The sequence below is a fragment of the Protobothrops mucrosquamatus genome, unplaced genomic scaffold, assembly GCF_001527695.2.
Source record: "Protobothrops mucrosquamatus isolate PMUCROS unplaced genomic scaffold, P.Mucros_1.0 scaffold957, whole genome shotgun sequence".
NCBI lineage: Eukaryota > Metazoa > Chordata > Lepidosauria > Squamata > Viperidae > Protobothrops > Protobothrops mucrosquamatus.
Genome location: NW_015387201.1, coordinates 306,843 through 321,629, shown reverse-complemented (window position 1 = coordinate 321,629; position 14,787 = coordinate 306,843). Strand labels below are relative to the sequence as shown.

Here is a 14,787-nt window from a genome sequence, read left to right as displayed (position 1 = left end):
TTTGTGCGAAAAGCTTTTCCTGTCGTGAATTCTCAAGACAGCCCTTCTCAGTTCCCCCCCCACATATGTCCCAAAGATGCTTTTTCAGGCAGCAACTGGACTTTCTTATTTTTCTTTGAAGATGTTTCGCTTCTCATCCAAGAAGCTTCTTCAGCTCTGACTAGGTGGGTGGGGAATGGAAGGATTTATATTCCTTGCAGACAAGCTGGTCATTTGCATCCCCCCCCCTGTGTGGAATACCAGTTTCCCCTTTGTGTCTTCTTTTTTTGGGGGCATCCCTAGATTCCCAGCCCAATCCTTAGGGGGGAGGGAAAAACACAAATGGTGGTGTTGATTGGATGGGGAGCACTGAAAAAAGGGAGACGTGTTTGAAAAGAGATACTGTCAAGCTTCACACCAGACAGGGGGGGGGCTGTAAATCAACTCTCCAAACACTTTAAAAAGCCTTATCAGAAATTGGCTGACTTGGTGGAAGGCTCCCAGACACAATTCAGCAAGATTAGCTGCCTTGGTGAAGACAGGAATGACATCATATTCACAGAAGGCTTGCAAACTGTAGCACTGGGAAATCAAAGCTTTTACTACAGGCCTCTGCTCCACATTTTCAATTTTCTGCTTCCCCCCCCCCTCCTGCTGTTCTAAAGCAATGGACATTTGTCTAGTCTCCATTGTGGCCGTTCAGGGCTGGCTTATTTTCGTCAATGTGTGGATGGCCAGGGAAATGCCACTACGAGATCATCTTAAATTGAAAAGGCAGAAAACTCAAAACATACCCACAAAGTTGCTTGAGACTTGGATTCCAAGAGACTGGCAATTTCGGTATAAGGCGTTCTTACCAAACCCCTGAAAAATGGAAGTTAAAGCATTGCAACAATGGCCTAAAAAAAACAACACAAAAGGCAACAAGCACCCAAGTTGGCTACAATATATGTGCATATTTGTTAGCCCCAGACATTTCCTGCCAAACTTCTCATCCACCCAAACAAAAGAGGAAAGAGCAGGCTTCAAGAAAGGGAACTTAAAATTTCAAGCTGAATATTGTGACAGCAAGCAGAAATGTAGCTCGCAGAAAATCGAAATGGTTGTGTGCCAACTTAAGATGCAGGCTCTTGTCTTTTTTGGAAATAGCATACAAGGAAAATCTCCTCTAAGACACACTCCAGTCGCCACCGAGGCCCACCAATGTAATTTTATTGGGCCAAATAATGAAATGTTTTGTGTCAGGATTTTTGTTGTTGTTGTCCAATTTCTAGTCTATAAAGTATAAGCCAGCCCAATTTACATTTCTGGGCATGTTCTCTTTCTTTTCTAACCTAACTGGGCTGAATGTCTAAGTTTTGTCTTCCTTGGATTTATTTATTTTTTAAAAAAACAAAGCCTAAAGTACATCTTCTACAAACTACAAACCACACCAGAGGGACTCTGTGCGGTGAGAGCTCAAGAGTCTGGTATTATTTGCATGCTGCTCTTCGAAACCAGCTCACAGCACTCAAAAAAAATCACCCACTGCAGACAAACGTGACATTTTCCAGGAAAATAAAAGAAGCAAGCAATGTATTTCATTCACAATAATTTCACAGAAGGCAAGCTTAACCCCGATTAGCACTCGTTTCAGAACCGGGAGTTCTTTCTGGGAAATGTTTTTATGGGCAATGGAGCATTTTCCCCATGTTGCTTAAAATGCTCCATCATGTGTAAAAGGCAGAACAACACAAAATAAGCACTTGTAACTAAACCTCTGGGGGATTGGGAAAGCACTGGAAAGACAGCAAAACTGACATCAGTTGAAGCTGCCCCCCCCCAAAAAAGGGGGGGATGGTGTCATTCAGAAGCAAAGCATCCACTCTGCACATCAATAGTCTCAGATTTAATCTGGTTTTTTTTAGCACAGGGCTAGGAGGGAGGGAATATCCTGAAACTCTGAATGCTGATTCCACAAGACAGATTCCTGTTTAGCTGTGTGTTCGCATTAGTTTGTGTTTTTTTTTTAAAAATGTTTGACTTCTTGGAAAAGAAGTAGCTTCAATTTTTTGCTCAAAGTGCTGACAATCCCATTATTAGGGTGTGTCATTCCTCTAATTGCTTCAGCCATTAAGTGACTAAGAACATCCTTTGTTTTGTTGGGGGAAAAAAAAAACCTCTTTCCTTGGGCTCTGCAGCTTCTGTGAAGCAGCTTCTCCTCCTTCCACTAAATCTTGATCTAAGATCATGGAAATTTCTCTGGTAGGTGGGTTTTTCTGCCCCCAAGATCAGAAAGCAGGGTTAGCGGCTATGGCTGCAAACTGACGGAGAAAGAGAGAAAAAAATAGCAATACCTCAACTCAAGCCCCACTCGACAAAACTTTCTTTCTCAATCAACAGGAAACAACATCCAGGAAGTTGGGAGGATAGATTTCAGCAGAGGGGAAGTTCCTGTCTGAAAGTGGGCAAAAAAAATGAGCCTTCAAAGAAAAGCTTTCTCTAGTCTGTAAGTAACCAAAGAAAAAAAAAGGATTCTATGAAGCTTGCTTGGAGGCAGATTGTGGCTTGATTGATTAAGGGCCATTGTCTTGGTGTCCACTGTTAGGAACCAACACAAGGACTTTCTCCAAGAGGATCTGTCCTCATCCTTTAGGACTCTCAATGAAGCATTCATTGCTGCTGTAAATTGAATTTATCCTCCTTGAGGCTGGTCCAAATATAATACAGATAGTCCTCAACTTATAATAGTTGGCTTAGTAACCTTTCCAAGTCACAACGCCACTGAAAAAAGGGACTTACTTATGACCATTTTTCACACTTACGACCCCCTGGTCCTGTGATCAAAATTCAGCCGCTCGGCAACTGGTTCGTATTTACGACGGTCGCAGTGTCCCCCGGGGTCACGCGATCCCCCTTTTGCGACCGTCTGACGAGCAATGTCAACGGGGGAAGCCGGATTTCTTCAACAACCCGGGTTACTAACTTAACAACTGTGGCAAGACAGGACGCAAAATGGGGCAAAACTCACAACGTGTCTCACTTAACGACAGAACGGTCAGGCTCAACTGTGGCCGTAAGTCGAGGGCGACCTGTAATCTGTGCCTGGTCGTTCATCCTTCAAGCTGGAACTCTGGATATATTTGTTCTAGCTATATGTTTTCCTGGCTATCCACGGTATTCTTAAACACCCACATATGCAAAGGCTGTTAATGCTCTTTCCTGCTTTTTTAACATCCATTTTTTGCCTCCAAAGAGCATGAAAAGGAAACCCAATACACAACAGATCACCAGAAAAAAAAAAAGGTTTCTAATCATTACACCAGAAACAGGAAATGGGCTTGCCCACAACTCAATTGAATAGTTATTGGGCTTCAAACTAGGGTTTTTTCCCCCAAAAGATTTACTCCCAACGCTTGCTGGTTCTACCACATTGTACAAATATTCTCCCTAACAGCCCCTTGCTTAGAGGGAGGCCACAAAGATGAGAAGCAAGAGGGAGGAGGTGGAGTGTATCTTATTGCTACAGTCTATTAATTAAGGATATATTTCACGGTTATAAAGGGGATTCTGAAAATGCTACGACAGCATTTGCCATTGGTGCTTTTCTTGTTGAACCATGCATAGTGAGAAATTCACTTCTGAAGGTGGAGAGTAGGGCTACCAGAGGTGGCTTCCAAAAATCCACATGGCTGTTAGAAGGCAGGGAACAAAACACTGTACGGGGGGAAAAAATTCTAACTCATTGTTCTCCAGTGATCACAGATTATTGAAGATCAGAGCAGAGAGCTGTGGGTGAGGAATAAACAAACACATAGGTAAGGCACATATTTTCATGGCTATTTGCTCGCCACTACAAGTCTTGTAGCCTCAGTACAGTGCAACGCTTCTGAAAAGTAATCCCTATAGCAGAGAGTGTGTTTGATCTCTGACGTCTCTCAGAACCCACAATGTGTTACACTGAAACACTGCCCAGGGTGCTAGACTTTGCTTTGACCGACTTGCAGAAAAAGTGTACCTTAAAAAAAGGAAGTGGCATCATTTCACTTCCCCGAAGGCCTCTGGGCATCCATAAAACATAAAAATACTGAATGACTGCAGGCCATGTCTGTAGCCGGAAGTTTTGTCAGCTGTTCAAAAAAAAAAAAAAAAGTACGGTAACCTGGGATACCAGAATTATTGCCAGAAATTTGCCAACCTTGCTTATTGCAGATCCCTATAGTGCTCTGCTTACAAATAACTTTGGATGCCCTTCTGAATTTCAAACCAACTAGCTGAGATTCACAACAGGAACCATAACTCTAGTTTACAAAATACAGTAGCTGGTTGATTGCAGACAAATCCAAAGGAAGGGTCTAATGTGGAATCCTAGCTACCCCGATAAACCTCAGTTAAAGAAGACTATTTCCTTAATTCACTGGCGATAATCAACCTATTCCTTATAAAACTACATGAAGAGACGTGAATAGCAAGCAAGAACAGAAGTGATGCAGTTTTTTTTTTAAACCTGCTGCTGCTTTTCAAAGTCAAAATGCAGTTTCGGCTTCACAGCTTAAACTCATGACAAACACAAAATGCCCAAAATGTTTATTTTGGCTTGAAGTTTGCATCATTTAACAACGAGAGGGGTGGAAGGAAGCAAATGATGCAAGCCTTGAGAAAATGAGACGGTTGTGATAGTTGGTGCAACCGTTTGTGTGTGCAGAAGAGGGGAAATTAGAAGGGAGAATAAAAGTGTGATGGAAACTCCAGAAATCAAAATTCAAAAGATGGTTTCTGCAAAATTCCAAAGCAGCTACTAAACCTGCACCTGAAGCTGGAAGGGTTACTGTCTGCATCCTTCAACATACTGGAGCTTCTGTTATATTTCACCCAGACTTCCGAACACTTTAACATCCTGTCTGCTGCTTCAATGCCCTTACTCAACTGTTTGAGACAGACATTACACAAACTGGCTAGCCAAAAAAAAAAAGGGATTGGGAAACCAAGAGGCAATTAAGAGTCTGTGACCTTATCCTTTTAAGGTGATACCGCTGACTTGAGCAGAACTTTGCAGAACAAACCAAAAAGAGAAAGGAGGAAGAAAAGAAGGATGCAAAATGTCTTTTGTATTGATCGAGGCACACAATTCCACCGGAATCCAATCAGCTGGGTTTTTTTTTCCTTCTTCTTGCGTCTGCTCAACTGTTATTTTATTATTATTTATTGGTGACCGATACTGTTATTCAACTCTAAAGCCACGAGCAAAAAAAAAAAATAAAAAATTCTGTCATTCTCTCTGGGCATGTTTCCACACCTCAACCACAAAGATTCAAGAGGTCTCTAGATATTTCCTTTAAACCTTTGGAAAGGAAGTTGTGTTTCACATATTTCCATTACAACAAAATGCTTACATTCTATAATATTCCCTGAACAGGATTCCTTGAAAGTCAAATAGAATATCCTGATAGGCGAGTACTAATTTTTCCTATATATTTATTTATTTATTCCATATGGTATAAACGGGCCTTCTTTATACTGACACCTTACCCTCAATTACAGCCTTTCGTTTAGTGACCGTTCAAACTGTGACTTATGACCATTTTTTCATACTTACGACTATTGCAGCCCCACGGTCACGTGATCAAAATCGGCCACTTGGCAACTGGCATGTACTTATGACGGTTGCAGTGTCCCAAGGTCACGTGATCCCCTTTTGCAAGCTTCTGACAAGCAAAGTCAGTGGGGGAAGCCAGATTCCTTTAACAAGTGATTTATTTAACAACTGCAGTGAGGAAAGTCATAACATGGGGCAAAAGTCACTTAAGAACTGTCTCGCTTAGCAACATAAATGTTGGGCTCCATTGTGGTTATAAGTACTACCTGTAAATGTGCACATCTGCATCTCTTCTCCATACAACGTGACCTATGGCAGGGGTAGGCAACCTTGGCTCTATTATGACTCGTGGACTTCAAATCCCAGAATTCCTGAGCCAGCACACCATTGCAGTTTAACAGAGTATAAACCCAGCCAGAGCCACCTATCCCATTAAGTCCAAATAGCCTGGCTGATGCAAAACTAAGCTATAAATCATGGCTTACAAAACATAACGGCTAAGTTTGCACAATACACTAAGCCAAAGCTCTATCTAGCTCAGTGCAAAATAAATAGTGTCTTGGTTTAGTGCTAGATGCAGATTCAATACAGCCTGGTGGTTTCAGCAGCCAGCCATAAAGCTTCAGAATTCTTGTTTTAATGTAAATTACAGGAAAGCACAGACAGATTAGTTCAACCTGGTATCTTTCTGATATTGTAGGCATCTACTCTAAGCTCCTTTAACCAGCATGCCAATGACAAAAAAGCTGCAAAGCAAAAGCACTTCAAAATGAGTGTTCCACAAGAGAAAGGGTTCTTTTTTTTTCAGACACATCAAACAAACACAAAATAGGAACCAGCCAGCTCTTGTCTGCAGTTGTTCAAAAAGTAAGCATATCACGGAAAAGGGAGAGAACCCAAGAAAAAGAAACACAGGCAAAAGAAACATACCACACTTTAGGAGGTGGGGGAAACACAGAAGAACAAAGTCCAGAAGTGGCTTTCCAAGATTTCAAAGTCCATATGGGAAAGATTGAATCCCAAGAAAAATAAAGAAAAAAGTTAAAACGGCCAGGAAGTGCCAAAAGAAATAAGACTGAACTCCAGCAGTAAATAATAAATAAAATATAGATCAGTGTTTCTCAGCCTCCACAACTTTCAGATGTGTGGACTTCAACTCCCAGAATTCCCCCGTCAGTACTAACTACTAAGTACAGGCAAGTCCTCAACTTACAACTCTTTGTTTCGTGGCCATTCAGAGTTACAATGGCGGTGAAAAAAGTGACTTGTAACCATTTTCACACTTAACGACGACTGCAGCATCCCGGTGGTCACATGACCAAAATTAAGACGCTTGGCACCTTGACTCGTATTTATGACGGTTGCAGCGTCCCAGGGTCACGTGATCAGTTTTTGCGACCTTCTGACAAGCAAAGACAATGGGGAAAGCCAGGTTCACTTAACAACCCCATTACTGACTTAACAACTGCAGTGACTCGCTTAACAACCGTGGGGAAAAAAGGTCGTAAAATGGGACTCGCTTAGCGAAAGAAATTTTCACCTCAATTGTGGTCGTAAGTCAAGGACTACTTATACCACTAAATGAAAGAGGGTAGAGAAGGAAACCAGATGTATCTAAGCTGCTAGTCCCTTCGTTCAGATGTATCTAAGCTGCTAGTCCCTTGATCGCTGGCCAAAATGGCCGAGACTGATGGGAACTGGACTCCACCAACTTTCCACTTTGGCCTCCAAACAAGTTGCTCTTCATATTGAAGAGTTAAGATTTGCTTCAAGGGGAAGCCCCAGCACAACGCAAACCCACACTCCACAACCACCACCCACACCCACATACACACTCCAAGAAGCACTTATAGGTTTGCAGGCTGTCGCAAGCAGTACAAGAACACCTAGCTAAGGGTAAAAACAGAAGTTAGCGCAGCCAAAATTCAGGCAAGCCCAGTGCAAGATTAAGTGGGATTTCCCCCCCTGCTCTACCCCCACCAGCATTTCCTCCCTCACGGACCTCAACTTTATTTCAATGTCATTTGTCTCCAGCCACAGAGGAAGAAGTCCACTCTATTATCACAATACAGTTTAAACTGTGGGGGTCTACCTGTCTCGTCTTCGCTCGTTTAAACCAAAGCAGATGGTATCAATTTTAGAACCACAGGAGGAAAATATTTCTACCAGCATTCATGGACATTTCCTAAAAGAGGAACACATCCACGAGCTTTATGGTACAGTGAAAAAAATAATAATGAGAAAGTGAACCACAGAAACACTCTCCAGACACACTGCTCGCTCATTGTCTGGAATAAGAGTCCACATGTTGGACTAGATGACCCTCATGGGCACTCCCAGGGATATTTGTTCATTTCCAAGTCATTCCCACCATTTGGGGATTATTTCGCAGCTCAAAAGCTTCGTTAAAAGGCTAGCTAGTCTCCAAAAGTGATGCTTTATGTGGCAGAGCAAGGATTCATACGAAGCTACATAATGTACATTCTAGTTTATACTCCTGGGTCACCCAAGAAATTTTTGATAACCCCCCCAAAAAATGCTAGGACTTACAATGAAAAGTATCCCCCACCCCCACCCCCCAAATACATCAGTTTTCACTGTTCCTCCTCTTCCTATTCATAACCCAGGACTCGGCACTCGGCAATGGCTACTTTTAGCACATGATTAGCCAAAGAGAGAGAAGCTATTAACGCTGCGTCCAGCCTGGTCTATGAGAGATAATGTGCAGCCTTTAGACTCCAATGTTCTGACAATAGCTCTCCCATTGACGCTCTGGGAGACGAGGGTGGAGGAAAGGAAAAGAAGGGGGGGGAAGTCCCCAGAAAATGGCTTCCTCTTCTTCAAAAAGTGGAAACTAAAGAGCAAACATAAGGAGGAAGTGAGGTTTTTTTTTTTAATTTGTCCCTTTGTTCTGCTCCTTTTAATTCTTTTTTTTTAATTTATTGGGCTCTTTGGTGCATGCTTTCTCCAGACTAGTGGCCTCAGAGTAGTGGGTGAGTGGGTGGGTTTCTCTAAACTATATAGATGCACAGGAATTTAAAGAGAAAAAGCCTTTACTGAGTGGGTCCCCCACCTCCACCTGCCAGCAATCAAGCGATTTTTCTTCAGATTTATAGATCTGTAAATCCCCATGGTTCAGAGCCAATTTGGCCATCCTGCACAGCTACAGAGCTAATTGAAAATTTCTTCCCTTTCGCATTACATTTTACTCTTGTTTTTTAAGGCAACGACGGGGAGGAAGACTAAATCGCTGGACCATCCACAAATTTATTTATTTTTTCAAGAGACCCACAAACCTTTCTACTTTATTCCCCAGGCCTGATGCCAAGGCAGGGCTTCCGCACCGCACCACTTTCTCACCCAACCGCCAACCCCAGGGATTCTGGGAACTGAACACGGTTGCAGATGAAATAAAGAGGATATTGTACCAATGTACTCTTCAAGCTGTCTGGCTGGGCAGACTCCCCAGCCAGTTGCCTGGCTGGCATGGTTGAAAAGTAACTGTAGCAGCCCAGACTAGGACACATTGATTTCCGGAGTGTATATTTAACCCATGCACAAAAATTGTTGGCAAGACAGCCACAAGCAGACAATGCTGAGCATCAAAAATAAACAGTCTGTGCACACACATCTTAAACCCCAACTGTGTTTATAAGTGCATTGAATTAATACAATCAGAATCACTCCGCTTGTGTGTTTAGTGATGGGTTAAAATTTCTCCCTATGTGAAATGCTAAAGAGACAGACTGCTGGAGGGGGGGGGGGACCACTTTGGATTTCTTCAAATCAGCAATAATGGATAATATGGCAACTCTCTCCCCTGTTTGGTAAATTGGAAGGGCGAGAGATTAATTAACTCCTTCTTTCTTTTAAAGTTCATGCACTTTATAGAGTCCTGAGATTTACTGCAGATCGATGAAAACTACAGTCGGAACACACCACGCAATATAATTCTCCATTTTTAAGAAATGCCCCTGCAGCAAAGCAAACCTTTTCTGTGTGCCCTATGTAAATTTAACCATAAAATACAACATAGAGGACAGACCAGAAACCAGAAAGGCAAGGGCATATAAGAATGCAGAAAGACACAACGGCTAACGGCACATCTTTTCTTTGACCCAAGGACGCAGGCACAACTGATTCCAATTTTGAGACTCCCGCTGTATTCCCCAAATTAAAAAGACAAGGGACTTATTTTGATAGAAAAAGTCACTGCATTCAGGTAGTTCCCAAAGATGGACAAAACACTTCATGCAGAGTCTCCCAAATCTGTATCTTTCCACTTAATTTTTACTTGCAAACCTCATCTAGAGTTCTGATGTGTCCTTTTTTTTTTTTTTTGCACATCTGTAAACCTCATTTACACACCAAGAGTTCTGCTTCACCCACATTACTGCAAACTGAGTTTTGGCACAGCATAAGCCTCCGCTGTGTGCACAAAGCCAATTTTTGAGATTCACACACACAGAGACACAAGCCAGAAGTACAGCTACAGGCTTACTTAAAAGCCAGCCCTTCCCATCCCCAGGAAAGGCACGTAGCTTGGATTTACACTTCATCTTTTTACCCAAGCAAATACTCCAGACAACTTGCTTCCAAATGGAAAAAAGACCACCTGGCACAGCACAACTGCCTTAAGCAGATCCAAGAACATCATCTACGTTCACTCACAGTCCTCAGATAAGTCATGTGAACTCCAGAAAGGTCGGAATCCCCATAAGCCCCAACCAGGGAGCAGGGTAGAAAAACTGACCCACGCCTGATAAGGGAGTTTGATGGATTGGCTATATCCAATGTTTGCCAAGATGCGAATGTGCCAAGCACAAGCAACCTCGCCCCTTGCAGGACTTTGGGCTTACAGTTCGAATCTTGCTTTGACACCAACCACACCAGATCCGCTGAAGTCCCAAATGCCCGGCATTATCCTGGAGCCTTCTCTCGAAGGAGCCACCTGGCTCCAAGTCCGTTTCCCCTCCCCCCCCCCAAAAAAATAGAGATCTCTGGCCTCCCCACAGCCCTGGCTCACCCTGGGCGCCTTCCTCTTGTACCGATGGCTGTAGTCGAACTTCTCCTTCATCTGGTCCAGGCACTGGCTCAGCCTGGCTTTCTCCTCCTTGCCGGCATAATCCTGGCTGAGGAGGATGTAGGCTCGCCAGTTGGCCGAGTCGAAGCCCCAGTGGCAAGTTCGGTTCTCCAGGGCTTTGTGGGAATGGATGACAAACTTGTGCGGCGGGTACATGAGCCGGCAGTCCAGGCACTGGATGCAGGGGGCGCTGGGGCTGCTGTAGAGCTCGGGCACCAGCAGGCCCTTACACTTGCCAAAGCACTCGTGGTAGACTTTGAAGCTGCGCTCGGTCAGCTCCAGTTCCAGCTCCAGGGCGCTGCCCCCGCCGCCGGCCAGCTCCTTCTTGCAGCGGCCAGGCGGGAAGGCGCCCCCGTAGAGTAAGGCGTTGCAGAGGCGCTCCGCGTCGGTCTTGGTGATGAGGCCGCAGGAGGGCGCCGAGAAGGGCAGGATGCCCATGACTTTGAGGATCTCCAGCTGGTCGGCGGTGCAGCGGGAGCAGTAGACGTGCAGCTCGTCGCAGACCGAGTTGATCTGCTGGAGCGAGAAGTCGCGCAGGACCGAGTTGAGGATCTGGGGCAGGCAGAGGCGCTTCTCGCCGCCCACCACGAAGCAGGAGATGGTCTCACCTTCCAGGACGGTCTCGCAGCGCTCCGTCGAGCGGTCCGACGGCATGAAGAAGGGGCCCGGCATCACCGGCGGCGGGGGCGGCGGGATGGGGGGCAGCGGCGGCAGGGGCGGCTCGGGGCCCACGGAGGAAGCCGCCACCGCCGCCGCCTCCTTGGCGCTCTCGCGCTTGTACAGCTCCTGCGCCCAGCGGGCCGAGAAGGCGGCCGGCCCGCCCAGCGAGCTCATGGAGCTGAGATGAAACTGCTCCAGGGTCTTCTGCAGGCCGGGGTGAGGCTGGAAGCCGCTCCGAGGGACCGTCTCCATCTTCGGCGGCTTGCCGGCCCCCCCGCGTCCCTGGTTCCTGCGGCGCCGAATTTTTCCTTTGGCCTGGGGGGCCCCCCGGAAAACGCGCCCCAATTCCAGCCTCGGGGAAGAAGAGGCGTCCTCTCTCTCCGGCGGGGCGGGCTCCTCCAAGAGGGGAGGAAAGGCGAGCGCAAGGCAGACGGCGGAGGGTGGGGGGCACGAAAAAAAACCACAGCCCCCCCCCAAGCCGCCCTTCTTGGTTCCGATGGGACGCCGCTGTCCTCTAAAGCCGGAGGGGCGAGCGCCACCAAATCTCACATTTCCCGTCTTTCTTCCTCGGGATGCGCGGGCGCTTCTTCTTCTTCTTTGGCTCCTCCGCTCTTCCCCAACGCCCCTGGCCTCCCAACTTTCAGGGAGGGGGGGAAAAGGAATTTCTCTCTCTCTCTCTCGGCCCCCGGAGCCAAACCAGCCAAAGAGCCAAAAAACAGGGGAGGGGAAAGCGAAAGGGAGAGAGAGAGAGAAAACTAGATCTTCGGGGAAGGGGCGGGGGGAGAGGGAAAAGTTATAAAAAGAAGGGGCGAGAGGGAAAGCGCTCCCGGCCGAGCCAGCGAGGTCCGCCCGACGCTGGTGTGTGGGGGGGGGAGACGCACTCGCTCCCGCTGCCCCCGCGGGGAGAAGAAAAAAAAAAAGCCCTCTCCCCCCACCCCCCAAAAATAGCCACCCGGGGGGGGGGATATAACCGCAGACCGATCTGGAGGAGAGAGGGAGGGGGGAGTCAAAAAAAAAATAAAGCTGGGTGGGTGGGAGGCTGTTAGCAACCCCGGGGCGCGCCGTCCGAGGTCCAAGCAGCAACTCCTGGCGGCGGGGAAGCGGCTGCCTTTCTGTCCATGGCCCCCTTCGCAGATCGGGCAGAGAGAGGGGGGGGAGGCAGCGGGGTCCCGGATCGTCCCCTTCCCCAGCCGCGAGGGCTTTCTCCGCTGGCCGCCTCCGAACCGGGGGAAGCGCCGCCGCTGCTGCTGCTGCTGCGGCTTCTGCTGTCTGGCGCGGACCGGGTGGCCTTTGATCGCGGCTGCGCCTTCCGCCCCTCTGTCTCGGCGCCCGGCCCTGCTCACCTTCGCTCGTCTGCCCGCTCCAGCCCGGACTGAGGACGATCGGGCTGGCGGGCGGGCTGGGCGCTGCTGCTGCTGCTCCTCCTCCTCCTTTCCGTCCGCCGCCGCCGCCGCCGCCTCCTCCCCTCTGTTTGTTGGTGTCTGCTCAGCTCTTGAATGCCAGCCAAGAATGTGACCAACTCCCCAGGCTGGGCTCTTCCAGGAACCGGCGCCGCCTCCCCCCGCCTCGCTGCGCCTCCGCCTCCGCCTCCTCGTTCCGCAAAAGGCGAGCGAAGCCACGCACATGCGCGCGGGCGCGCCGACCAGACAGAGCGCAAAAGGGAGGGGGGGTGGGTGGGAGAAGAGCAGCCCGGCTGGACGGCGAAGAGCGAGCTGCCTGCCAGAGGGAGGGAGGGAGAGAGGAGGAGGATAAAGCCTGCGGTTGCCAGACCTCAGGCCTGCGCAGAAAGGCGAGCGGCAGGGCAGGCTTTTGGCGCTTGGCTTCCTTGAAAGGAAAGGGTGGGGGGGGGAGTTTGCAGGTGGAAGCACGTGGGATGCTCAGGCATGCAGGCACGGAGGACCGCCCACAGCCCAGGTGTAAAGGGGGACAGGTGTGGGTCACCCCAGGCCTCTAGGGCTAGCCAGGCGTCCCTTTACACAAGCCGCTTTGGCAGGGATTCATCCTCCCCTGGGCGGGAAGGATAAATGCAGGAGGAAGACACACGGATCCGTGTGGCTCTTCCATGACGGATGCCAAAGCCGCTACCGTGTGGTAGAGCCGGTTCTGCAACCGACACGCATGTCAGGGCTCACCTCCTCAGTGTCCTTTGCAAAAAAAAAAAGGTGGCTGGAGGGAGGGGGGGAGAGGGCGGGCAAAGATGAAGGCGAATCGATTGTTAGAAAGATCTGGTCGAGGCCAGCTAAACGGTACCTGGGGGTAGCGAGGCCTAGTGGCTTGGCATGGGCTCAGTCAAAGAAAACTCGCTGGGGGAGGAGGGAGGTTTGATTCTTTTCGACCTACCTCACAGGGCCGTCGTTGACGAGTCGTCTCAGGAGCATCGCCTGGAGTTCCTGGAGAAAAAACAAGCCCAAAATTAAACCTCAACGAAGGAGCAAATTGCAGGATATATATATATATATATATACAATGGAGCCTAAGTTAACCCTGGGGGAAATATATTGCCAGCCCCACTGCAAAAGGCATACAGCCGAATTCAGGAAGTGGAATGTGGGAAAGATAATCTGTGGTTAAACCTCTGATCTCCCTCCAGCTCAGATGCACCCTAATAGAGGTAGTCCTTGAGTTAGAACTGCTCGTTTAGCGACAGTTTGAAGTTACAAAGGCACTGAGAAAAGTGACCTAGGACCGTTTTTCTAACTTACGATCGTTGTTACAGCATCCTCATATTTTAATTCATTAGTTTATACCTGCAGCCTCAAAAAAGCCCCACATTTTCAGCAGGAGTTCTACCATCCATAACTGTCTCACCGAAACAGCAGCGTTTTATATTTTGTAGCCACTTTCTCTTGGCCCCAGGTAAACAAACTCTATATTCTTTTTCAATGTTACACTATTTATTATGGCGCTGTAAAAAAACAAATGCAAAGGTTTCCTTGTATTTTAAAGGCGAGGCAAAACGTGCAGAGATTAAATCTGCCCTGGGGGAAGAGGCAGTAAACTGAACAGTCTTTTTTAAGATGACAGAATTAATTTGCCCGTCCTCCTAATATTTAATATAGAAGATGCTCACCTTTCTTATCTCAATTTATGTGAGACTCATGGGAAAGATCACCCCCTACTGGTGTGGATTTCAAACTGTGAGATTCTGAGTGTGAACCTTTTCCTCCTCCTCCTGCATGCACCACACAAGAGTCAGTTGTGACATGACAGAGTTATTTCGTGCAGATGCTACAGCTGGTCCTCCACAACGGAGGCCAACATTTCTGTTGCCAAGTGAAAATTTGCTAAATGAATTTTGCCCCATTGTAATAATAATAATAATAATGATAAAGTTGGAAGGGACCTTGGAGGTCATCTATACGACCTTTCTTGCCACGGTTCTTAAATGGATCAGCGCAGTTGTTAAATTAGTCACACGGTTGTTTAGGTAAATCCGGCTTCCCCCACTGACTGTGCTTGTCAGACGGTCGCAAAAGGGAAACACTGCAAC

At 47.4% G+C, this 14,787-nt stretch overlaps 1 protein-coding gene across 1 annotated transcript in view; it reads right to left on the bottom strand.

The window, feature by feature from the left end:
- The window catches only part of SKI (SKI proto-oncogene), a 102,979-nt gene extending 91,430 nt beyond the window's left edge, over positions 1–11,549 (bottom strand). Inside the window, exons 1-2 of the mRNA XM_029284797.1 lie at positions 10,577–11,549; positions 3,813–3,827 (exon numbers count right to left, since the gene is read on the bottom strand). Coding sequence (XP_029140630.1) covers positions 3,813–3,827; positions 10,577–11,549 — 988 coding nt within the window. The remainder of the gene's footprint in view (positions 1–3,812; positions 3,828–10,576) is intronic.
- Between the last annotated feature and the right edge of the window lie 3,238 nt (positions 11,550–14,787).